General features: G+C 52.8%; 2 protein-coding genes across 2 annotated transcripts; one reads left to right on the top strand and one right to left on the bottom strand.

Annotated features, from left to right (window-relative positions):
• Positions 1–4,863: 4,863 nt before the first annotated feature.
• On the top strand, positions 4,864–14,121 carry LOC106495101 (caspase recruitment domain-containing protein 8-like). The gene is made up of 15 exons (XM_067302227.1): positions 4,864–4,909; positions 6,622–6,653; positions 7,094–7,147; positions 7,639–7,689; positions 8,167–8,196; positions 8,529–8,576; positions 8,678–8,721; positions 8,842–8,891; positions 9,382–9,865; positions 10,367–10,501; positions 10,684–10,822; positions 11,060–11,113; positions 11,217–11,300; positions 12,601–12,873; positions 13,026–14,121. Exons 1-15 carry the CDS (start codon positions 4,872–4,874, stop codon positions 13,040–13,042), a joined length of 1,533 nt encoding a protein of 510 aa, XP_067158328.1. The 5' UTR covers positions 4,864–4,871; the 3' UTR covers positions 13,043–14,121.
• Positions 14,122–16,523: 2,402 nt separating this feature from the next.
• IL12A (interleukin 12A) lies at positions 16,524–18,635 on the bottom strand. The gene is made up of 5 exons (XM_067302169.1): positions 18,456–18,635; positions 17,879–17,986; positions 17,728–17,769; positions 17,516–17,620; positions 16,524–16,974 (listed from the first exon to the last, which is right to left on the bottom strand). Exons 1-5 carry the CDS (start codon positions 18,633–18,635, stop codon positions 16,810–16,812), a joined length of 600 nt encoding a protein of 199 aa, XP_067158270.1. The 3' UTR covers positions 16,524–16,809.
• Between the last annotated feature and the right edge of the window lie 4,339 nt (positions 18,636–22,974).

Below are 22,974 nucleotides of genomic sequence, written 5' to 3'. Positions count from 1 at the left end.
AGAAAGATACTTTTTATTGGTTTATTTGGGCATAAGCCTATTGCCGTAATGGGCCACCCAGCTTTGCCGCCCTTTTGAGTGATTCCAGCGTCCGGCAGGAGCGCCAAGCTGATGGGAGGAGGAAGCCTGTGATAACGGCGGAGGAAACGGTGATCGATCGGCCCTTTAAGGCTGAGGTGGCCGCTCCGAGCTAAACCGAACCGGGATGCGAGTTTGGACGATCTCAAATTCCGCTTTCCTTCAGCGTTGCACCAAGCCAACGACCGGGGTGCCGCAGGCTCTTCGCGGGAGTATCCTCCGAGCGCTTCCTAAACGCTCCTGGGTAAGAGGGAAAAAAGAAGCAGCAGGAGGGATTCTTTGGGATTTTGCCTGTTTATTAAGAGGACGAGACATTATTCCCAGTGCCGTAATCCACCTTCGTGCAAGCACTCAGGAAGCTCCCGGTGCGAGAGGAGCACCAGCTCAGGGCTGTTTCCTTTAGCTTGTGACCGTCTCAGGACCTTCCTCCCTCAGCTTGCTCGGAGCTGCCGAAATACCTTCCCAAAGCGATGGAGGGCACAGTACGTCGGAAGGGCTGGCGGTGCTCCTCCTGCACCATCCACAGCCTGGTCTCGCTGTCCTCGAAGTCGCTCCGTTCCTGCCGCTGACGTTAACAGGACCTAAGACCAGCAGCGATCCGCGAGAAAAGATTTTTCTTCGTTGCGTTGCGTTCCCTGCGATCTCCTGCCTTGTCGGGGTTGGCTCTGCCCTCCAGCAACAACCTTCCCCCTCCCTGGCGAGGAAACGCTGCTAACGCGAAACGCGGCGACGAACGCCCAGCGCTTTGCTGGGAAAAGCAACCCGCCGGGACGGACGGGGCCCGGGGCCGGCTTTCTGCCCACCTGCGCGTGCAAATAACGGGAAAATGCAGCCTCTTTCCGCCGCCTTCAGGACACGCGTTCACTTAATCGCAAGCCGCAAAGGCGCTTTACCGCCTGCAACCACGTCAGAGCCCCGAACCGCCCGCGGCGCCGGCCACGGCTGCTTTGCAGCGCCCGCCGTTTCCCCCGCGCAGCGGGCACGGGCGCCGCGGGGTTCGGCGCCGATCGCCGGAGCATCTCGCGGGGCGCTGGTCGAGCCCATCGGCAGCTGTAAAAGGGCTTGAGAAGCAACAAGGTGACTCTGCGTATGTTAAAAAAAAAAAAAGCCATTACCTCACAGTTCAGAAATCTCTGCTGCCAGCAAATATTTTCTCACGGGCTATTAGAAAAAGGGAAAGTGCGAGAGCGCGAGACTCGAACGCTCGCGCAAGGCTGCGGTTCCCTCCCGGCCCAGCTCGGTTCCCTCCTTAGCACTTTGGATGTTCTCCAGGAGGGAAATGCATTTCCTTCAAATAAATCAAATGTGGAAATATTGCAGCAAAACGTTATCAGTATCGAGCGCGTGGCCAGACTTAGCGGATTCCGCGTTACAGTTGACATCCTCTATTTTCCTCCTGCTGCTAAAAATAAGCACTGGAAAGGTTTGATCGTGACAGTTCTCCCCTTGCAGTAATTCACTGCGATTGGGTTTGGGCCCCTTGGCTCTGTGGACAGACTCCCCGTCGCTGGGCGAGTTTTACGTTGTGGCTTTTAGCATTAAAACTAACGGTCGTCTTCGCCTGAGGTTTGTACGTACGATAGGGATGAGTCGCTTCAGCGGCTGTTTTTTTTCTGAGCCAAATCATATTAAATTTCTAAAAGCGATTCCGGGATTATAACCTCGATTCGGCGAGGTCCTGAAGCTCACGTTTAATTTGGAGCCTTCCGGCTGCTGCGGGAGCCCCAGGAGGCCGCGGAGCTGTCGCGCGGCCGACGGACGTGTGAGCGGCTCAACAGGTAACGCCGAAACATGCCGAGGAGCAGCAGCAGCAGCTAAAAGCCAGTAAAGGCCAGTTTGTCGCAGGGGGAAGGATCACTGCGGTGGCCTGGGATAATCAAAAAAAACTATTTTATTTGTTTTTTTTTTTTTTTTACGGGGGACAACGTTTTTCCAAGCCGCAGCCTTCGTTAGTCACGCCGTTTCTCCAGAGGCTCTAACGACCCGGCTGTGACTTGCCGAGATGATTTCACCTCGCTGTTATTTACGGCTCGGTCCCCAGAGCCCGGCCTCTTCCTACCCCCGCGGCTCGATGGAGCGGCCGCTTCCCTCCTGCTTCCCCCTTTCCCCGGGGCCAGGAGCGCTTCCTCGCCGCCCCCATGGGCGCCCCGGGGTCTCCCCCAGCGGGGCCCGGGCTCCTCCGCCCTGAGTGCTTTTGGGGGGCTTTTTCCCCCAAAAAAGCGGCAGAGCCCCCTGGCTGTGGTTTGGGGGGGGGGGGTTTTCCATCCAATCCAGCCCAGCGGGTGCTGGCTGCCCCCCCTGGGCCGCGGAGGTTCCCGCGCCCCGGGGCCGCGGGGATGGGAATCCCACGGCGGCTGTGGGGAGGCTTGGAGCAGGGGATCGGCTGAGAGAAAAGGAAAAAAAAAAGAAATTAAATGAAAAATGTTAAAGGAAAACGTTTAAAGGGAAAAAAACATGTGTGCAAAGGTGTGAAACGAAGCCCCCCCCCGCGGAAACGGTGCTGGTGGCGGAGAGCGGAGCCCGTCCCGCCTCGCCGGCCGCTGGGGGCGGCTCGGCCGTGTTCAGAGCCCCCCAAAACCCCCTTTCCGGCCGTTTTAAGCCACCGATGGTGCCGTTTCGGGTCGCGACGCAGCCAGGCGCTGCGGCACGCGCTCCCCCGGCCGCGGTGGCGGTGGCGGCGGCGGCGCCCCGGGGGCAGGAAGCCGGGGCCGAGGCAGTCCGACCTTTCTATTTTTATTTTATCTTTTATCCGCCGTAAATAGCGTCAGCCGCCGGCGCTGGAGCCTGTCCGGCCGGGCCGCGCGGGGGCCGCGGTTGCCGCCTGCCGCGGGGGCCGTTTCGGGCGGCCCACGGAGGGGAAAAAGGGCAAATATTCGGTAGTGGGAAACGAGGCGCGGGGGCGAGCCGACGTCCGAGCCGCGAGCCGGGGCCGTCAGCGGGAAAACGTGGAAAATCCGCAGGAAAGCCGGCAGCAGGAGCCGGTGCGCCGGGAATTAAAATGCCGGCTGCTCCCTGCGGACTGACCCAGCCAAGCTGCTCTTCCTCCTTTCAACCTTTTCCAGAAAAACACATCGGGACGAATGTGCGGTGACGGAGCGTCGCGGCCGGGGCCCCGCGAGCGACAGGGCCCCTTCGCGGGAACCGCCGCTTGCACCTTAAACGTTTCTAATTAAAAGAAAAAAAAGAAAAACAAGGAAAAGCTCCCCGAAAGTCCAGCCATCGGAAAGGGAGCGCGAGGCCGGTTTAGCGAATCCTGGGTATGCGCAGGGCTGTGGCGGTGTCCTTCAGGCGCGTGGGCATGAAGTCTGCCCGGAGCAGCTGCTGCAACAGAAAAACGAACTCCTTGGAACTGAATGAAAACTGTCCCTCTGCAAAACGCACATTTCTGCCTTAGAATACAGCGTTTTACGTGTTCAGACCCAACTGAGCTGCGGAGCAGGCGTTCAGACCGCTTTCATAACGAGCCCCCGAATATTTTTAAGATCCGGTTAAGCAGTCCAGTGAAACGAATGTAAAATGAACCTGTCCTGGAGAAAAAAACCACCCGGCACCACGAATGTGAATATTCGGCGCTGTTCAGACCCGTTTCCTTCGTGCCCCGTCTCGTCGTAGGTGCCCTCCGCGTGCTCGCCGCCGTGCCGAGTGCCCGGACGAGGCCAGAGGCGCCTTCGGGTCCCTCCGAGGGAAGAGGCCTCGTCCGGGTGTTTGTAGGAGCATTCGGGAGGGCCGGGCAGGGCCCCAGCGCCGCGGCACTCGGCGGCTACGTGCCCGCAGCGCCGGTGGGCGCTTACGGGGTCTGTACGTTACCTAGTGCATCCATATAGATATATATACTCTGTATAGATACTCTAAAGTTCTATATACTCTGTAGAGCTATATACTAGACATACTAGATACACAGCTATATGCACTATACACATATATATACAGTGCTCGTATATATGTATCTATACAGACAGAGCACTTGTGTGTTTAGGTGAGATATCTAAGTGTATGCAACTATATATGGCGATACATAGTATATCTCTGGTATGTACAAGCAATATCTGGTATATCTAGTATGCATACATAGTATCTAGTATGAGTGTGTTATACATCTCTATATAATCTTTGTAGATGCTTTATATATACGTATAGGATATATATCTGCATACAGAGAGAGCATGTGTGTGTACAGATGAGATACATATATATCTATATACATATATATGGAGTATATATTGGTATAGTATATACCTGCATAGTATATACCTCTATAGTATATACCTGTATAGATCTGCATAGTATATACCTGCATAGTATATATCTGCGTAGTATATGTCTGCGTAGTATATATCTGCATGGGATATACCTGCATAGGATATACCTGCATGGTATATATTTGCATAGTATATATCTCTGTAGTATACATCTGCGTAGGATATACCTGTACGGTGTGTATCCATATAGCAAACATCTGCATGGTATGTCTGCACACAGTGCACATGCAACGCAGCATATGTCTCGTATATCCCCATACTGGTGTACGTATGGTACGTACGTACGGTATGGTGCATGCAGCGCCCACGGGAAGGGCCCCGGTGCGCGGGAGCGGCCCGCGTGGCTGCGGGACGCGACGAGCCTCCCGCGGGCGCGCAGCGCTGGGGGCGGCTCCCGGCCCCGCCCCTCCCTCCCGCCCCGCCCCGCGCGGGGGCGGAGCCGGCGGCGCCCGCGCCCCGCCCCTCCTGGCCTCGCCCCGCCCCGCGCGCTGCGCGCCCGCCCGCGCCGCCGCCGCCGCCGCCGCCGCCGCAGCGATGCCGCGCCGGGCCGCCCGCCCGCAGGTGCCGCGCAGGTGAGCGCGGCCGGGACCGCCGGGACGGGACCGAGGCCGGGACTGGACCGGGACCGGGGCCGGGGCGCCGCCGCCCGCCGCGGCACCGCGCCTTCCCCCCGCGGCCTCCGCCTCCCCCTCCGCAGCCCCCCGCCACATCCATCCCCCCCCCCAGCATCCTCCATCAGCATCCTCCATCCCCCCCATCAGCATCCTCCATCCCCCCTCTGCATCCTTCATCCCCCCCTCATCATCCTCCCCCCTCTGCATCCTCCCCCTGCTCCCATCCCTCCCCGCATCCCCCCGGCCTCCGCCGCGGCCCCCCGAGAAACCCTCCCCGGCCCCCGAGACCCCCCCCGCCCGGCCCCCGAGACCCCCCCCGCCCAGCCCCGCGGCCCCCGGGCCCCGCGAGCGGGCGCAGCTTCCCCGCCGCAGACAAAAGCGCGCCCGGAGCCAGCGCCGCGCCCGCCCCGCGCCGTGCGCCCGCCCCCCGCGCGCGCCTTCCCCCCCGTCCCCGCGCGCGTTTCCCCCCGTCCCCGCGCGTTTCCCAGCCCCCGGCGCCGCGCGGGTCGCGGGCGCAGTTTTGGTTTTGCTTCGTCTCGGGAGGCGAGCGATGCCCGCGGCTGCGGCCCCGCGAGGGACAACGCTGTGGGCGCTTCTTCCCCCCCCCCCCCCGCGAGGGCGGCTCTCCGGGGGGGGGGGCACCGTGGCCCCGCGTAGGGCGCTGCTGCGCGTTTCCCCCCGCGCTGCTGGGGTTCCTCCTCCTCCTCCTCCTCCTCCTCCGGAGCGCGCTGTTTAGGGCTGGAGGAGAGAGAAACACACCGCGAATATAAGGCCGCAGTGGGTAAGCCGGGATCAGAGGCAGGATCGCAGCGTGGTCCTCGACTGCGGTGCTGCCTGCGGGCTCCTTCCAGGCTACGTCCGAGCCCGGCGGGTATTCGGTGCGTCTGTTTAGGGACGGAGTTTGGAGGCACGGAGCTCGCCGTGCAATTCCCTGTTGGTGCCCGCGGTCCCTCACCCAGGCCCGTCCTCGGGCGTCCTGGCCCGCCACGCTCCCGCCCCTCTCCTCGCGCAGTGGACCGGAGCGCCGCTTCCCGCGCTGGCAGCGGGAGCCGTTCCCGCGGCTTGCAGCACCCCTGCTCCCCGCCCGGCGAGGAGGTCGCTCCCTGTCTCGGCTGCGTTCGGCTGCGATCGAAACCCCAGGTTTTGTGTCGCCCTCCCTGGCCAGCGGGCTCGCGGGAGGGTTTTCCCGTGGGAACGGCACTGTGCAACGCTCCGTCAAAGTCCACGGTCCGCAAGCGCATGAACAAGTCTGTCAAAGTCCTTCGCCCAAGCCTCACGCCTCAGCCCCGTCCTGCCCTCTCCCGGTTTAACCGCGAAGGCCAGGCTGGGAAATCTGCAGGTGCTGGACGTTCTCCGTTGCTTCCTTCATATTTCTTTGATCTTCCCGCAGAGCCTTCGCTCCTTCCGTGCTCTGCCCAGCGCCTTGCTGCACGTGGTGCTCCGGCCACCACGGATATCACAGCTGCTTTGTAAAATAGATGTTAATATCCCGGGAAGCTCGGCGGCGAGTCAGGGTAGCCAGCGCCCGAATTCCCTGGGCAAACCCAGGAAGGGGATAGACGGAGACGTGAGCCCGCTGCTCCGGCTGCCCCCGAGCTGGGTGAAGCTGGCGCGGAAGCGTGGCAAAAAATTGGTAGATGTTCTCACGTGTTTCCCGTTTTGTCTTCCAGCGGGACCGAATCCCCCTCTTCCGATGAAAAAGGTATGGTTGCTTTTGGAAATACACAGTAGTTCCAAGTGGATTTCTTAGAAACACCCATTCTTCTGAGTTAAAATCCTATTTTTATAACTGCTTGCTTTAAAGAAGGCTGTGTAATGCTTTAGTTTCCCAAAGAAGAATTTCGATCTTTTTGTGCTTTTCTAGTTGTTTGAAATTCTTTTGTTATTTAAGCCTTTCGCCTTATTTGCGTTGTATAAAAATGCCAAGAGAAAGGTTAATCTTGCTTTTGTGAGTCCGTCCCTGGCTGCCTAACTTCCGTGTATCAAAGCTCGGACGCAGACTACGTGACCCCCCTGTGGCCGCTGCTCCCTCTGCGCTCGGCCGAGCAGGTGCCAGCTGCAGCCCTGGCCGCTTGGATCGAGCGTGCTCGAAATTTTCCTTTTTCACGTGGAAAACGCGCCTGTATCCTCACTGTTTTTCAGGCATAGAAACTTGCAGCGCCAGTGGCGACGGATCTGCCGACGAGCGTAAATCGGGTAAGCGGCGGCCTGCTCCCAGCCCCAAGGCTCGGAAATGGCTCTCGGTGCAAACACGGCTGAAAAAAATTCGCTGTTTGCAGTCAGGCGCTTCCAGCATTTCACCGTTTCCTTTGAATGTGCAAACTTCGGTGTTTTGCTCTTATGCAGTTTTTGCCTCGCGGGATTTTCATAAAAGTGGGAAACTGTATTTCGGGGGGGGGGGGTGTTTCTGTGTTTGTGGGGTGCGCCGAGGGCGAAGGCAGGCAGGTAGCGCCAGGCGGTGCGGGGTGTCCTACGCCGCAGCCCCGTGAGCAGCGGTGTCGGCGTGGGGGGGACCCCCGCCGCCGTGATGTGCCCCAGCGTGCCTCCGCGTTTCCTCTCCTCTGGCCTGCGTATCCAGCCGGCCGATCGATGTAATGCACTGAAACTTCTGCGTTTGCCTGCGACTCACCCGTGGGCTCGCGTTGCTGAGTTCTTGCCGCAAGTGACGGGCTGTGATTTTTGCCCAGGAGAGGACGGTTCTGCCAGCGACTCCAGCAGCACCTCTGCAGATGAGTCAGGTGAGCAGCGATGATGCCGCCGGCGCGTTTTTTCCCTCTTTTGAAGGCATAAACTCAAAACAGCTGCATTTTACAGCACTGTTAATATACCACTGGGTTGACTCCACGATCGCACGTGGAAAAGCAAAGCGGTATTTTTGTGGGCGAGTTATTTCCCTGGCCGCCCCGCTTCGAGCAGGGCAGGAGCAGCAGCTGACGTTGCTTTAGCCTCCAGCCACGACCCGGGCGGCTGGATTTATACCGCAGTAGCTGTCCAAACAGCGCGAGGCTATAAATCCGCTCCAAAGTTGGCAGCCAAAGTGGCAAAACAGGATGGACGGGAAAAGAATTAGAGGAAGTGTTTGCTGTCGCTGAAGAGCCTGCGGGTTCTCGCTTACATGTGTTACACCCCCCCCCCCCCCCCCCCCGCGGTTTATTCTCGTTTCATACCGGCTCGATAATCTTTGCTTAAATAATTAGAAAGCTTTTTCTCATCAGATGCTGAGGAGTCGGATGCGAGGAAGTCGGGTGAGTGCGCTTTTTGGGTTCTTTCACCTGCCTTTTAAGGCGTTAGAAGGACAAAAAGGGTGATGATAATGACAGTGGACGACTGCTACCGCGATGCATGAGGGTAGCGGTGCCGTGGTTTGGCACTGGCACGGCGAGCGCGTTTCCTTTGGTAAAAGCCCCGGCGAGCCCGAGGAGGCAAGGACAGGGCATGCGCGGGAGCGTGGCCGCTCTCCGCGTTGGCAGACGCAGGCGCGCAGATCTCCGCGGTTCGGCCGAGGCAGGAGCTCTTGGCCGATCTCCGCACGGAGGGCTGCGTTAAATACGAGCCTCGCGCCTCTTCTTGCCTCCAGACGAAGAGCGAGAAGAGGAAGAGTTGCCACCGCGCTGCAAAGAGTCAGGTATTAACAGGCTGTTGTTTGCCGATTGTAGGTTTTTTTTTTTTTCCTGAGCATCCGATTACTTTGATTTTAATGAGCTGATTTTGCTGTTTTCTCATTAGACGTGAACTCCCTGCCGCACTGTGAACACTGCAGAAGTGAAAATGTACGTTGTTTTTTTTTTTTAAGTCACATTTATATGAGACAATCTGCAAATCATAATTCTGTTCTCTCCTCACCTTTTTAAATATGTATATATATTTTTTAATTTTATCTATTTATATAGGTGCAGAAGGAGCAGGTGACCCCGCGGAGACTGGCTGGAGATCAGTACTTGTACGTATTCTAAGGCAGTAGATAGATACGCGCTTGGGTTGTTCACGTCGGGATCCTTCCCCCGCCCGGCCGAGGGGGAAGAGGAGCAACTCGCAGCACGGATATGCGCGTAGCTACGACGGCAGGCGCCCCCAAAATCCTTAAAAACGAGCAGCTTGTCACTGCTGCCGGTGCTGAGCCTGACGCTCATCCCAGGAAGCTGTTAGGGCGGCTTGCTGCGGAAGCGCCGGGCGCCGGACACGCTCCGAGGTGCTGCTTTGGCACGGGCGCTGCCGCGTTTTGGTGCCGTTTAGTGCAAAACCTCCGTTGCAGCCGCCGCGTGTGCACCAGCGGGATTGGGGCAGGGGGGGAAAGAAACGCAAACAACCAGCCCTTGCTGTGATTTTTTTTCCGTGCAATCCGCACGAGGCGTCGCGCGCTGGCCGGGAAAGGGGGGGGGGGGGTTCTCGGCGCTCTGCCCGGCCGACCGCGCCGCGTGTGCCCGCCGCAGGCTGAGGCTGGACGGCGAGGGCACCTACCAGTGCAGCGCCACGGGCCTGGTCTTCGAGGTGACCCGGGCGGCCTCCATCAAGTACGCGGTGCTGTCGTGGAGCAAGTACGCGGCCCTTGTGGGGGACGCCTGGGCGGTGGGCGGCCCGCTCTTCGACGTCGCCTGCGCCTCGGCCGCGGCGCTCGCCGCCATCGGCTTCCCGCACGCGCTGTGCCTCGGCGGCGGGCGCCGCGCCGCCCCGGCTTTCCGCGTGCTGCACGTGCGGGAGCGGGAGCGGGGCGGCGCGGCGCTGGAGGCGCCGGCGGAGTGCTCGCCGTCGCACGTGCGCTGGCTCGTGAGCTCGCTGTCGCCCGTGGGGCCCCTGCTGCGGGCCGAGGAGCCGCTGCTCTACCACGGCGCCGTCGTCCTCTACAAGGCGGTCGACGGCCACCCGTCCCTCTCCTTCCGCGTCTACGTGGCCACCAACAACGACTCCTTTATCAAGGTAGGGCTGCTTTCGGGAGGGCGGCCCCATCCCGTGCCCCGCGGGTGCATGCAAAGCCCTCTTCCCGAGGGAAGATCCCCTGCGGAAGAGCCCGTCGCGAGGGGACATTCAAGCGGTTGCACGGGCCGCTATAGCAAAGCATGTCAGAAATCCACCTGCCACCGAAACTCCTGGCTTTTGGGGGTTTGTCCCTAAAAGTGCTGCCTTCTCCCGGCGGCGGTAGGCAGGCGAGCGCGGGAAGCGGCTCGGGTTGCAAGCGCTGCTCTGACGCGGCACCGCGGCGCTCGGCCGGTGCTTCGTCGAGGAACGGGGGCGTTCGGGGGCGTTCATCCTCGCCCGGGCTTCGGGGCTGGCGTTTTACGGCTTTCTGTAGCTCGCCGGCCCTGCTGGGAAGCCGGGGAGAGACGATGCACGCGAGGGGTACCAGCACCGCGCTCGTGCACGTCTTAGCAGCTCCTTTGCTCAGGCGGGTGACGTTTGAATTGTATTTTCCAATCTTAGGACATATCGAGAGCGGTGAAACATTCCAACAAGAAATTCATTAAAATCGACAAGCCGCCCGTCTGTCAGAAACTGCTGCAGAAAGGAAAGAGATACCGACTGGTGTGCGAGCCAGAAGCCGAGGTCACCCCGGAGGTGAGGTCCTGGCGCGGGAAGGCGATGCCCCATAGTGGCCCCGAGCCCTGGGGCGGAAGCTGGAGGCCACGGCGAAGCCCCGGGAGATGGGGATTTCGTCGCAGAGCGGCGCCGGCAGGCAACGCCTTCTGTTGGCGTTGGCCCAAGGTTTCGTTTGAACCTTTTTGTACCTTTTTTTGCAGGAGATTGAGTTTGTGGACGGATCTCTGCTGAAGCTGAAGAGTTACATCGAGGTCTATCTGGAGAAGCCGGACGACTGCACCTTGTCCCTGGTCGAGCTGGAGTCCGATGCGGTCGTGTGGAAGGCAAAGCTAAGGGAGAGTAAGCGTTGCATGTCTCGGCTGCCGGCCGGTTCCCGCGGGAGCCGGGCGCGATTTGGGGCATAACCCGCCGGGTAAGAGCGGGGGACGAACCCCGCTGCAGAGCCTGGCCGATGGGTCTCAGCGCAGCCGCCGGCCAACGCCGGGCAGGTTTCCGCGCATGAGAGCCGCCGGATTGGGGGCACGGCAGCGGGAGCTGCTCCCTCACCGTCCGCTTTCCCTGGAAAACGTTTGGCAGGTGACTGGATACACCAAGATCAGAACAGGAACGAGCAGAAGAGAAGCGCAGGCAGTAAGTCGCTTCGGCGTCTCTTCTGGCGCGTACTTAGCCCGCGTGCCGCGTATGGGACCGCGTACCGCGTGCCGCGTGACGGCAACCGTCCTTCCCTCCTCAGGTACCAAAAGACGGAAATCCACCAACAGCTTCTCTGAAGACGAAGAATACTACCGGAAAAAGCGGAAGGGCAGCGATACTGCAGGTAGAGCATTTCTGGGCAGATTCAAATACCGGCTTAGGGTTTTCTTGCATCCCATGAATTAAACTTCTAGAGCTAACTGACTTTTTTAGTGACAGCCATGAACCAGCAAATGCAAGGGTCTTATAACATGCTGCTTTGGTAGGTGCAGCACGTGCATATTCCTCCTTGGTGTACGTACCGGTGTCCACTGTTGGCCGTTCCTGCAGGCAGCACGTGCAGGGGAGCAACGGGGGGAATTGGATCTAGGAGGGTCAGCTCCGATGGTTGTGTCTTCCGGGACTGGGAGCTAACAAACAGCTGCTTTTAAAAGAGGTTTCCACTCTGCATCTCAATTTTTTTCATTTGGGATATCTCCTTAGGCAGAACAGAGGCTGAATTTTTCTGGAAAAAAAAAAAAAAAAAAAGACATCCGCTCCCATTTATTGTCCCGATGTTCGGAGATGCTGGAGTCCAGAGACACCAGGGAGAGGCGCTCGGTGCCCTAGGGCCTCGTGGCGCTGGCACCGCCAGCCGTTCTCCTCCTTCTCCCAGAGCTGCAGGCTTAGAGCTTTACTAATGGTTACTTGGAAGAATTACAGACAAAATAATTTTAGTTCGTTAGTATATAAAAAAATTCATTTGTGAAAAGCTTTAGCCCCCAGTTTTACGCTGTATTTGAATTACAGTCCTACTTTTTCTGCCTCCGGTACCTGTTCTTCACGGGCTCTCCTTTCGGGGGAGATATCTGCTAGCATTTGAACCACGGTCACTTTTTGAATCCGTTAACGTTTTTGTTCCTGGAGTCCGTTAAGGGTTTGCATGTCAGCAGAAATAACCGTGTCGGGATTCGTGCGTGGGTGTGCGTTGCCGGCAGAGGGAGGGCTTTCCCCAGGCAGAGCTCCGCCGGTCGCTCCGGCTGCTCGCGTCGGGGCAGGAACATGCTTCGGCCACGGGGCCAGTCGAGCTGGGACTTTGTGGCTGTTGTAACTAAAGGAGAACCAAACTGCGACCGTAGGTTTCAAGAAAAAACAGTCTTTTCAGAAGTTTTGGGGTGATAGGTGTCCTCAGCATGACCGTAATGTGATGCAGCTGGAAATCTCTGGGTGTTTCGTATGCTAGGGGACCGAGGAGGTGGCAGCTCCCACGCGGCCTGGGGAGCGCATAACCCGCCGCGGCATCAACAAATTAGGGGAAAATCCACTTTCGGCTGTCTTCATCGTGTGTCTCCTGGCAGTGCACAGCGCTAAAACGGCATCGCTTAATTAAAAAGTCTAACGCGAAGAGCGGCGCTGGTGCTGATTTTTGTCCCGTATCGTTTCAGACGGCGTTAAAGCGAAGAGCTTGCTGACCGATCAGCAGCTGATGGCGATCGCCAAGAAGTTTGGCAGAGAGTGGAAAGAAATCGCCATCGAGTGTCTTCAGCTGGAAATGAAAGACATTCATCAGATTCAGGCAAAGGAGGAGGAAGTCAATATTCACAAATTTCTGATGCTGAGCAAGTGGAGAGACAGAGAACAGAGTAATGGAACGGCGCAAAGCCTCTACGACAGTCTCAAGGATAAGGTGTCCTATGACATAGTCGAAGTACTGGAAGGTACAGATCAACCTCTTATTATATTTACTTAATTCTGATCCTTAGAAACACCTATATGTACATTTAGTATTCAACATCAATGTTGCAGCAGCTTCCAGAGACCAAGCAATACGTATATAAGCGTGTGTGCGTGTGTGTGTTCATTCCTTCAGGTTTTTTGGCTCAGTGACGAATTTGTGGAGAAGCAGCTAGAAGGAGAAAACTCAGGAACGTTCCTCAGCCAATGGTTCAACTTTTCAAGCTGTTTTCCTGGGATTTCGGTGCGTTTCTGTTCCGAAGATACAAGCCCTAATCAGTCAGTGGAAAGTTTAGGCAAAATCTTTGAAAGACGTGGGCGTGAAATTTTACCCTGATGTAAGTGGATTGAACGTTTTCAGGCGTAATTACTCATCTGTTCAGATACCAGTCATCGTAACCGTCTCGTCGAGATGATAGAAGTGCCAGTCTTGGTGAATGTGAAACTTAAAACTTCCACTGAATTTTGTCTCAGTTGAGCCGATCCTAAACGGCATGAGCACTCAGCGAAATCAGTTTACCTTATTTACATATGGAATTTTTTATCTTGAAGCAGCTTTATTTGAATCAGGGAAAGACAAAGGGAGAAAAGTTTTACAGCAGCTTTCATCACCTTAAAAAAAAAAAAAGCTAAACTGCTAAAATCATGAGGTCTATTCTATTTCTCACAGATGCCTAAGATCAGTGAAGAATATTCTCAGACTCGCGGATAAATTCATTTACATAATCACTGTATATAGTCCTGTACATTCAAGCTGTGCTGGGCTGTGGGTCTGTTTTCTAACGAATTGAAGACTAGTTTCACAGTAGCACCAATATTAACTATGGGCAGCTTTGATTTTTTTATGTGAGAAGTTCTTATTGACTCTTTTCTGTATAGTCTGTCTCAGTTTTTGTGAGATAAATTTGTATGTTTTATAATTTTTTTTTTTATTACAACCTTTTTATACTTTTTTACTTGATTAATTTTAACTTGAATAGAATTAGAAGTCTAAAGCGGGGAAAGTCAAAATTTGTAGAAAGGTGGTTACTCTCTATGCAATACATGTGCTACAGGATTTTAAAAGATTTTAAAGTAATGTTATTTGCAGAAGAGAGCAGCTACCTTAGAAGGGAAATTGTCTTGTTTTAAAGACTCCTGTGATTCCCTTGATCGTCTTACTCCGGGTATGTTTATGAAAGAAAAAGCATACTTTTAGAAATAAGAATTAAAAAGGCACTAATTGCGCAAGAGTTTCGGACTTTTTCTTCATTTTAATCTCCCGCCAAACCGCCACTCTAGCGCCGTCGCCCGCCCGTTCTGTGCCGGCGGCGTGCACACGCTCTCCTCCCTGCTCTCTGCCAGCGTGGGGTAGCGGGTGCCGCTGGGGACGCCCCGGACCCGCGGCTCCCGCGCGGAGCGGGGGCAGAGTCGCGTCGCGCCGCGGTGCTGTGCTCCCCTGCGCCCTTTCCGTGCGGGCTTTCCCCCGCGAGCCCCGGGGCAGCGGCCAGGAGCTCATGGAGAGGAGAGGGCGCGCGGGCATTTCCGTGTACCTCCCCTGGCCCCTGGTTAAGCCGCAGTTTTTATTTCAGGCTGGCTGGGGGGGCTCTATTTCCATGCCGTTAAACACCAAGAGCCTGTAATTCCGTGCGTACGCCAGCCAGTACCTAGCCACTAATAACAAAAATACACATCTTTTTGTCTTTTCTTTTCCCGCTAGCGAATAAAACTGTTTAACTCACAAAAGAGAGCATTAAGGGAATCATTTCCCAAAATGTTACTACTAGTTTTACTGCTAGTAAACAGTTTTATTGAGTGAATATGCCAAATTACAATACAAAATGCTTTTCTTGGAGAATATTATGCCTTGCATTCTTAATCTTACTACTCACTTTCTAAATCATCTATGCCTGTAGGAGAGCCCCCCCCAGATGGTGGCAAATCCCCAGGTTTAGAAGGCAGGTGTGGGGGCCTGAGCTTCACGACCAAGGTGGTCAAGACCTGACTCTTCAGATGAGCTCAGCAGCAGGACCAAAGTGTGTCTTTTTGTTTAACTAGTAAGAAAGGAGGAATTCAACAGAAAGCTTTTCTTGTGCAATTTGTAGTAAGAGTAATTTGTAATCATAATTCAACAAAACCTGTGATGATACTTTTCACAAACAAAACAAACAAAAGTTTGATACTTTTCCTCTGGAGTCTGTTTGAGACTTTGCAAGTCCCATTAGAAAAAATGGGAGAAATGGTTGAACGCTTTTGAAATTTGTTTTATCAAGATAGCTATTTAACTCAGGTACTAATCTGAAATTAATTACTTTGGCCATTCTAAACACTCATAAAGTTTTTCTTTTGTAATGGTAACTTGATATTTGAAAGGGGGCCACCACCTTGCTGTCACAGTGCGCCTGCCTTTGCGCATCCCACACAAGCTCATGCAGGCTGGGCCAACCGATGCGTCTGCGTTGGAAATACCACCTTTCACGTATACACAGTGGTGATTTGTTAGAAACGTGCTAAATGCTTGAAAACAATCATCTCCTGAACGTGCAACTTCAATGGGTTTGCAAGAGCTAAGCGAGACTTGCCCTGCAAGGGCCATGCCCGAAGGTGGGCTCAGGCCAGCCGTTCCATGCGTGCTCCTAACACCCTACTGAAGAAAGAAGCAGCCTGACCCAACAGGGGCAACAAGAGCCAGGCTTCCAAAAGTAGAAGTAAGTTGTGACTTTTCTTTAACAAACACACCAAGTCAAATTCAACTCATAATTTTGGTGTGGCTCAAGCCAAGACAAGATCGAGAGAGATGATACTTACTTTAACGCAGTTAATTTTGCTTTCTAACCGAAAGCCTTTGCTTTCAAAAATCTATGGACACCAGGAAGAGGTGAGGCTGGAGGAGGGGTGTCCTGGGAGAGATGCGAGGGTTGAGCGACGGTGGCAGCGTAGCTCCTGGGGAGTCAGAAGGGCAGAAAGCGAGCAAGGGAACAGAGCTGAAGAAAAAAATGCTAAAGAGAACGACGAGTGGGAAGCGGAAATAACACAGCAGCTGGCTGGACAAAATAGATAGTTGCAAAATTCATTGCTTAGAGGCTGTCAGACAGATTTTGCAGAGTGGATGCCTTCTTCCACCCCCGCTCTTTTTAGGCTAGCTTAAGCATTGTAGGGAGGAATTCAGAAAATAATGGTCCAGTCATCCTCGGTGACCTTAAAAGCTATGTGTAAAATCCTTGCTCCATTGAAATAAACAGTTTAGCCATTGATTTCCATGAGGCCAGGATTTCACCCATGAGCTATGTAGCAGACCAAAATTTGCTAATAAACAGGAAGGAAATTGAGCAGGTTATTTTCACTGCCCACTATGAGAGAACCCTCCCCAAAACACATCCGAAGTAACTAACAAGGAGATAGGGGTTTTAATTAATACCAGTCCTGAGTGTTACCACAGTATACTGCTTACATGCAAGCAATATGAAAAGTATGGTCATATTGATTTGTGTTATAGTGTGAGTAAGAAGGAAAAAAAACCCCCAAACTTTTAATAAATATTTTAAATTTTATTAGGCAATAAAAGAATAAATAAGGAATATCATTATAAATATAAAACAGGAATAGTATAAATATGTTTTAACTTATATAAACTTATGATTGAATAAATAAAACATTTAAGAAAAAATACAGTTGAGTGTTTGGTTGTTTGAGAACATTTTCGTAAAACATAGCTTATTTTCTAAAATTTCAAAGTTGAACATAATAGCTTAAAAGGCTTTGACAGTAGTTCACTAAAACATGATTCGATTCGTAAGAAATTCTGTAAAATATTATGTGCTTAATTCCTAAGAAGTCCCCAAATATGTTGCAGGATATTAACCCTACTACGTTTTCTTCCTTCAGTACTCCAAACAACTCTTACTCAAATTTATACCTAAGGCGCTCTCCAAGTGGAGTGCTTACAGCGAGCTCTCCGGAGAAGTCAAGTAGTTCATCATCCTGTTTATGGTCACAGCGCGGATTCGGAAAGCATGAAGAACACTGCATAGTCTCATTCTGTCTTTAAAAGTCGATCCCGTGTTTGACGACGGCTGCAGCACGCTCGTGCTGCTGAACCTCAGACCCTGAGAAGAGGGAGGCGCGTTAGAAAGTGTAATCAAGAAGTGACTAAACTGAAAGTGTCACATCTATTCTCTGATCTCACTAATAATATTTACCAAAGTTCAGTACATCCTATTTCATATTCGGTATGCCAGGCACATTATATTTCAGTATTTGGAAGAGAAATGGAGCTATGTATGCTTTTACTCTTTTTTTTTTTTTGAGTTCTCTGAAACTCTATAGAAATTTGCAGAAAATCACATACACCATCTCCTCACAAGGATAGAACAGTTTGAAAGAACGAGGACTCTTAAAAGACATAAATCTGAATATTGATGTGTTGACCATACTGGCAAGACAAAAATACCAAATAAGATGCATCATAATTCATAAGAATCAAGTACTTACTACTAGGATCTTAAGGAAAAAAAGCTAAGAGACCAGTTTTTAAATAATCAGATTGCAGAGAGTTCATTATTTGACCAACTGCAGAATGGAACACATTGGATAAACATCTCTGTTTTAAGACAGAAATAAAGGAAAAAAAGAGATAGAAATACCTACTTTCATCATCTCATCAATAGTTGTCAACACCTTCTGATTGTTGAAATTCTTCAGCTCTGCTCTATAGGCCTTCAGATCTTCATAGATACCTTGCAGGCATTTGTTCTGCAAAAGTCAGAATTATTTAGAAATACTGGCATCTGTTGTTAAATGCTTCATGAACATACAGCCATCAAAATAAGTGGCTCTTTGGAGATATAAATGCAATTTACCGTATCAAAAGTAGATCTTTCCAGTGCTGGACAGTTTCCAGTCTGCAAATCAAAGAAGAAATGATACATGATCATTTGTGGAAGTGCGGTGAATTATACGACTGTTCCACATAAACATGATGCTGAAATTTGATTATTTTTTTTTATATACCCCTGAATGCTCAGCTGTACAAGCTTTTATTGTGTTGATTTGGTTCTCAGTGATATCTTCCAGATCGAGCTCTTCGAGGGTACATTCAAATCCCAGCGTGTTAAACGCCTGCGTTAAAAAGAAAGAGAAGAAGGGTCAGGGCGGTGGCAGACCCGGCGCCACGGTACCGTTTGCGTGCAGAAACGCAGCGGGCTGCGGGCGACGCCTGCGGCAGCACTGTCCCGACACGGCCTTGCGCTGCCAAGCCCGGCTGGACACCTCCGACTGGGAACAGCCAGGCCACGGGGCTGAAATCCCAGGAAATGCCGCAGCTGCGCGAGGCGGGAGCGGCATCAGCCTTGGCCTGGCTTCGGGCACCGCGCCGCCTCCGTTAACGCCAACGGCGCGAGCGATGCTGCGGGAGACCGAACCTGTGGAGAACTTCACGTCGCCGCGGCTGCAAACGTTGGGTATTTCTCAGAAAGGCGCCACCCCCCCCCCCAAAAAAAAAAAAAAATTAAATGAAGTTAAAAGTACTCCCCGTGGCGCTGCTGCGAGGGGCTGAGCGCGGGGCCGGGCCGGTGCCGCCGCCACCCACCTGGAGCTGCCGCAGGGAGCCGCCGAGCGCCGCCAGCAGCGCCCGCGAGCGCAGCCGGCCCTCGGTGAGGTTGCGGGCGGGCGGCGGCAGCGGGCGGCAGGGCGGCGGCTGCGCCAGGCACAGCGCCGCCACCAGCGCCCACAGCGCGCCCGCGCCGCTCCCGCTGCCGCGCTTCGCCATGGCGCTGCCGAGGGGAGCCCTGCCGTGGTGCCGCTGCCCCTGCCGCCGCCGCCGCCTTTTATAGGGGGCGGCCGGCGGCAGAGGAGTTTCCCCTCTTCTCTTTTTCTTTACATCAGCGGAGCGGACGGCCGCCGGGCGGCCGCTGCGCTGCTCGCTCATCCCGAGAGCGCCGCCGCCCCGCGGGAATCCCGCCCGCCCGCTGCCGCCGCCGCCGCCGCCGCCGCCGCCGCCGCCGCCGCCGCCCAGCCCTCAGCGGCCCCTCGCGTCGAGCCGCGGCGGCCCCGCGCCTGAGGGAGCGGCGGCGGCGCGCGCCGCCCGTGGGGCCGTCGGCCGTTAGGGGCCGTTGGCGCCGCCGTCGGCGCCATTTGCCGCTGGGGGCGGCGGCGCCATTTGACGTTGGGGCCATGGGGCGGTCGAAAGGCGTTGAGCAAACGCGCTCGCAGCGAGGCGTGTCCAGTGTGGGGGCTAATTTTTGCATCTGAATGGAGCAAAACCAGATGCGGCGGCTTCGGGGCGCCGATCTGACGGAGGGGTGGTTGGGTTTCCTTGGCGAGGGGATCATCCGAGGGTTAGCACGCGCTAAAGGGTGAGCAACCGCAATGCTGAAAGCCCCTCGCGGGCTTCGGGCGGGCTCGGCCGGTGCGCTTGCAGCCTCGGCCCTTTCCCAGTTGAGTGCTGTGAAGCAATAAAGTCTTCCGAGCGCAGCTCAAGGAAAATCTTCGCTTGGAGGGTTCTCGGTTCACGTGCTCAAACCTGGTTCAGTGCTGTGGCTTGGCAGCTTGCTCAGTCTGGAGCCTTTACAGCTCCTGAGGCGAAGGGGCTCCCCGCGGACAGCTGGACTCGTGAAAGAGGAGGCCTCAACCCTGTTCTCCGCGTTGGGGAAAAGAAGGAGCAGCGGTGGAGGCACATTAGCGTTATTTTCGGTGGTTGCTGTTTAGATTGATAATAGTTTCTCAGCTTCCCCTTAGCATGGGCCTTAGCATACCTGTAGGGGAGCGGTTACTTCGGCTTTTCTCTTTCTTTAACAAAATCCTCCCGTTGCCTGTATTTCCTCATGGCAGTTCCTGCTGCTCGCCGTGGCTATGGGAAGCCGTCCCTGCAGCGCCAGTTCGGTGCTCCTGCTCGCTGGGCTGCCGCGTGGTGCCGAGCTTGCGCTGAAGGTGCTGCGGGAGGGACAGGCAGTGGTGGACATGAGGAGAGCGGGGCGGTTGTCCAGGGTGTAAGTGTAAAGTGTGCCCGCTCTGTACAGGACCGATCGCTTTGCACATGGTGGGGAATGAGCTCCCTGGTGTCCCAAACCCTGAGGAACAGCGTGTGGTGCTTCCATCGCATGCAAGAGAGAGGCCAGTGCAAGCGCTTTGTGCATTACTTGTGGTCAGCAAGCACATTACAGCCCTCTCCAGGTACTAGACGGGTGTCCTTGCAAACCGGAATGGAAGAGACGGATGAGATCCATCACAACCAGCAGACTTGTGAAGTGTACCCAGGGCTGCCTCAGGGGGAAGGAAAGAGTGCAAAACCTCCTAAAACGGGATAGAAAATTCAGAATGTTGAATAAGGCAGTGGGCACTGCACTGTGCTGGAGTAGCACCCGTTGGTTAGAGCCTCACAACTGCATTATTTTTCCTTCTTTGCACCAGCCCCCAGTCTGTGGCTAATTGAATTACAAGTTTTCATTAAAAAAAATACCTATTTAAAGAAGAATAGAATTATTTAAAATAGATGGGTGGATGATACATAAATAACTTTCTTTTTTCAATTTAAATTTGTTATTATTAAAAACTGTAATTATGAGATGTCATTGACAAAAATCATGAAAGTCTGACTGGAAGCTGCTTTTTGCTGATGTAGTTGGTATGATCACCAAGTATTTTAATATTAGTGCATATTGCACATGGCCCATTCTTAGTCTGGTCAAAAGGCTGTAGAGAACTTTTGGTTCTGTCAGGTCTGCAGTGAAGTCAGGGGGAGTTTTGCCACTGGCCTGGAAGGGAGAAGGATGAATCAAGAGTTTTATGTTGAATTTTCAGATTCTTTTTATTTTAATTGACATCTTATTTCCCATAAGCTTTGTGGTGTATCCAAAGACTTACTTTGGTAGAATACCAGTGCTGTATGATTTTCCAGTTTTACCGTGTGTTTTCCACTTCAGCACTAGTCATTAAGCTGTGGGCTGTGGTTTCAATCTTGTTTGGGAGATTTTTTTTCTCACGTGGAAGTGAAACACACTTTGGGAATATGCAGGCATATGTGTTCTTGAAAAGGCATCTATGAGGCTTTCCAGGTTTCTTTGCCTGATGCTAAGTCCTGGTGTTATCTTCAGCGATAATGCATGAGACTTCTCGATACGTGGGGCACAGCCAGTTTGCACTGGCACAGAACTTGGACGGTAACTTCTTGTTTATGGCATTCCTTTCCTGCTGCTCTTACAAAGGTGCTCAAGAGCGCCAAAAAATCAGTTAGGGTTCTTTGTCTGAAAGGAGTAATGTTTAGCTCAGACACATATAGAAGTCTGTGAATGCAACCGCTATTAGAGTGAATGGGTATTGTGCGCAAAACGGTTATCTCAGAGGAACTTGTGTGTGGAGGTAACTCTTCTCAGTGGTCTTTTGTGTACCATGTTCTGGGAGAAAGGACTTTACGTCCTGCTCGTGAGTCCTAGCTCCTAAAGGGACTTCTTTGTGACCTGTGGCTGTGAGGTGAAGAAAACACAGGGGCTAGAGAGCATCTAAAGTATGTGGAAATATGGTTGGAATGGTAATAGCCTCTCCCAGTAGGATGTCAGCCATGGGAGCTCTGCCAGTGTGACTTCTTTAGAGCTGTAAGGCCATCAGGAGGGCAAACTTACTATATAGCAAGTCATTGCTGATGGAGCAGTTAATCACTTTACTCCATGAGCAGAGGAAGCCAATATATTTAGTTTTCTTACAAAGATAGGCTGCACAAGTAGGACACTTCTGATTTCCTTTTATGCAATACCCTGGGCTATATTTTGCTTTCTTTGTGTAATTTATAACTCTTAGGGTGTATGGCTTATATGTAATTTGTGAGGAATGTTCTGTTGTTGCACAGTTGTTTCCAAGCAGAAATTCTTGGTCAATGCTTCCTCAGCCTAACAGTTAGGTAATATATTAATGCAACACATGATGGTTTAAGTTCCTGACAAAATGGAATATATCTTAACGTTGGTGAGAGAATAGTTTTCTCATAGAAGATGAAATAATTGAAGGTGTTGATACCTTTGTTATTTTACAAATAGGAAGCTCTTTCTGAAATAACTATAAAGAACAAAGTCCAAATGATAACAATGTTATTACTAGTTTATTTTCCTGATAGCATATGAAACTAAAGTATCTGCCACTTTGGGCTGCTGAAGATCCTTGGGCACCTATTACAAGATCAGAGGTACTAAATCCAGCGACCTGTTGAAACTGCAGCACTGGTAATTACATTCTGCCTGTCCAAATCCCCCCGGAAGTATAAATCCCAATGACACTTGCTGTGAAACTCAAAGGGGCAAATGCTGAAGTGGCGTAACGTGATTTAGCAGTCTTGGCTGTGCTGGTTTGTCTCAATTGTGAGTTGAGCCTGGTCTGTTTCTACTCATTTTGCCTGTTTTGTACCATATTTGTATTCTCTGCTCATCTACAATGGCTTTTCAGTCATGGACTGTGACACTGCAAAATGCAGTATTTTCTAAGGAACTCTTTAGACTATTTTAAAGTGCAATGTAAGATAGTAACTTCCCTCTCCATGAGGTTGAAGAAAAGTTCAGTACAAAGTATTACTGATACAACACTAGGTTTATACGTGTATAGTATATGTATATTATATTATACTTAAAGTATTAACATTTAACAGTTCAGAAAAGCTGATGAGGGACCAAAATAGCCTTAAAACAATGAGAATCAGGAAATAATATGTCCTTTCTAGGTCTTAATAATGAGGTAGTAAAGTCTTAATGCTTTTATTCCAGACAGACATTCCATCTCTTTTTCATCCCTATCCTCTTCCATTTGTCTGCCTGCTTCATCTCAAAGCGTCTTATATTTGACCAATCCTAACTCTGAATAGACTATCTTGATAATTATTCTGCATAGTATATTCTTTCTTCCAGCAGATTTTTGTCTGTCTCTGTTTTGCTTAGGGAAAGTGTGGTTTAGTGACTAAACCAGTGGAGTCAAAAGCAACACACCTTAGCAAAAAAAAAGCAAACAGAAAAAACAGAATAGTTGTGGTTGGAAGGGACTTCTGGAGATCAACTTCCCCTGCTCAAGCAGTGTCGCCTAGGGCAGGGTGCCCAGGACTGTGTTCAGTCAGGTGCTGAGTATCTCCAAGG

This window comes from Apteryx mantelli, chromosome 9 (genome assembly GCF_036417845.1).
Source record: "Apteryx mantelli isolate bAptMan1 chromosome 9, bAptMan1.hap1, whole genome shotgun sequence".
NCBI classification, from domain to species: Eukaryota; Metazoa; Chordata; class Aves; order Apterygiformes; family Apterygidae; genus Apteryx; species Apteryx mantelli.
Note: the sequence above shows the minus strand (reverse complement) of the source record. Positions and strands in the feature narration are given on the sequence as shown.

Excerpts from the sequence above, each read along its gene's own strand:
- IL12A (XM_067302169.1), bottom strand. The coding sequence starts at position 18,635 with ATGGCGAAGCGCGGCAGCGGGAGCGGCGCGGGCGCGCTGTGGGCGCTG. Across the intron at positions 17,987-18,455 it reads GCTCCCTGCGGCAGCTCCAG|GCGTTTAACACGCTGGGATT; the intron begins GTGGGTGGCGGC and ends TTTTTAACGCAG. Across the intron at positions 17,770-17,878 it reads GTACAGCTGAGCATTCAGGG|ACTGGAAACTGTCCAGCACT; the intron begins GTATATAAAAAA and ends TTTGATTTGCAG.
- LOC106495101 (XM_067302227.1), top strand. The coding sequence starts at position 4,872 with ATGCCGCGCCGGGCCGCCCGCCCGCAGGTGCCGCGCAG. Across the intron at positions 4,910-6,621 it reads CGCCCGCAGGTGCCGCGCAG|CGGGACCGAATCCCCCTCTT; the intron begins GTGAGCGCGGCC and ends TTTGTCTTCCAG. Across the intron at positions 8,577-8,677 it reads ACCGCGCTGCAAAGAGTCAG|ACGTGAACTCCCTGCCGCAC; the intron begins GTATTAACAGGC and ends TTTTCTCATTAG.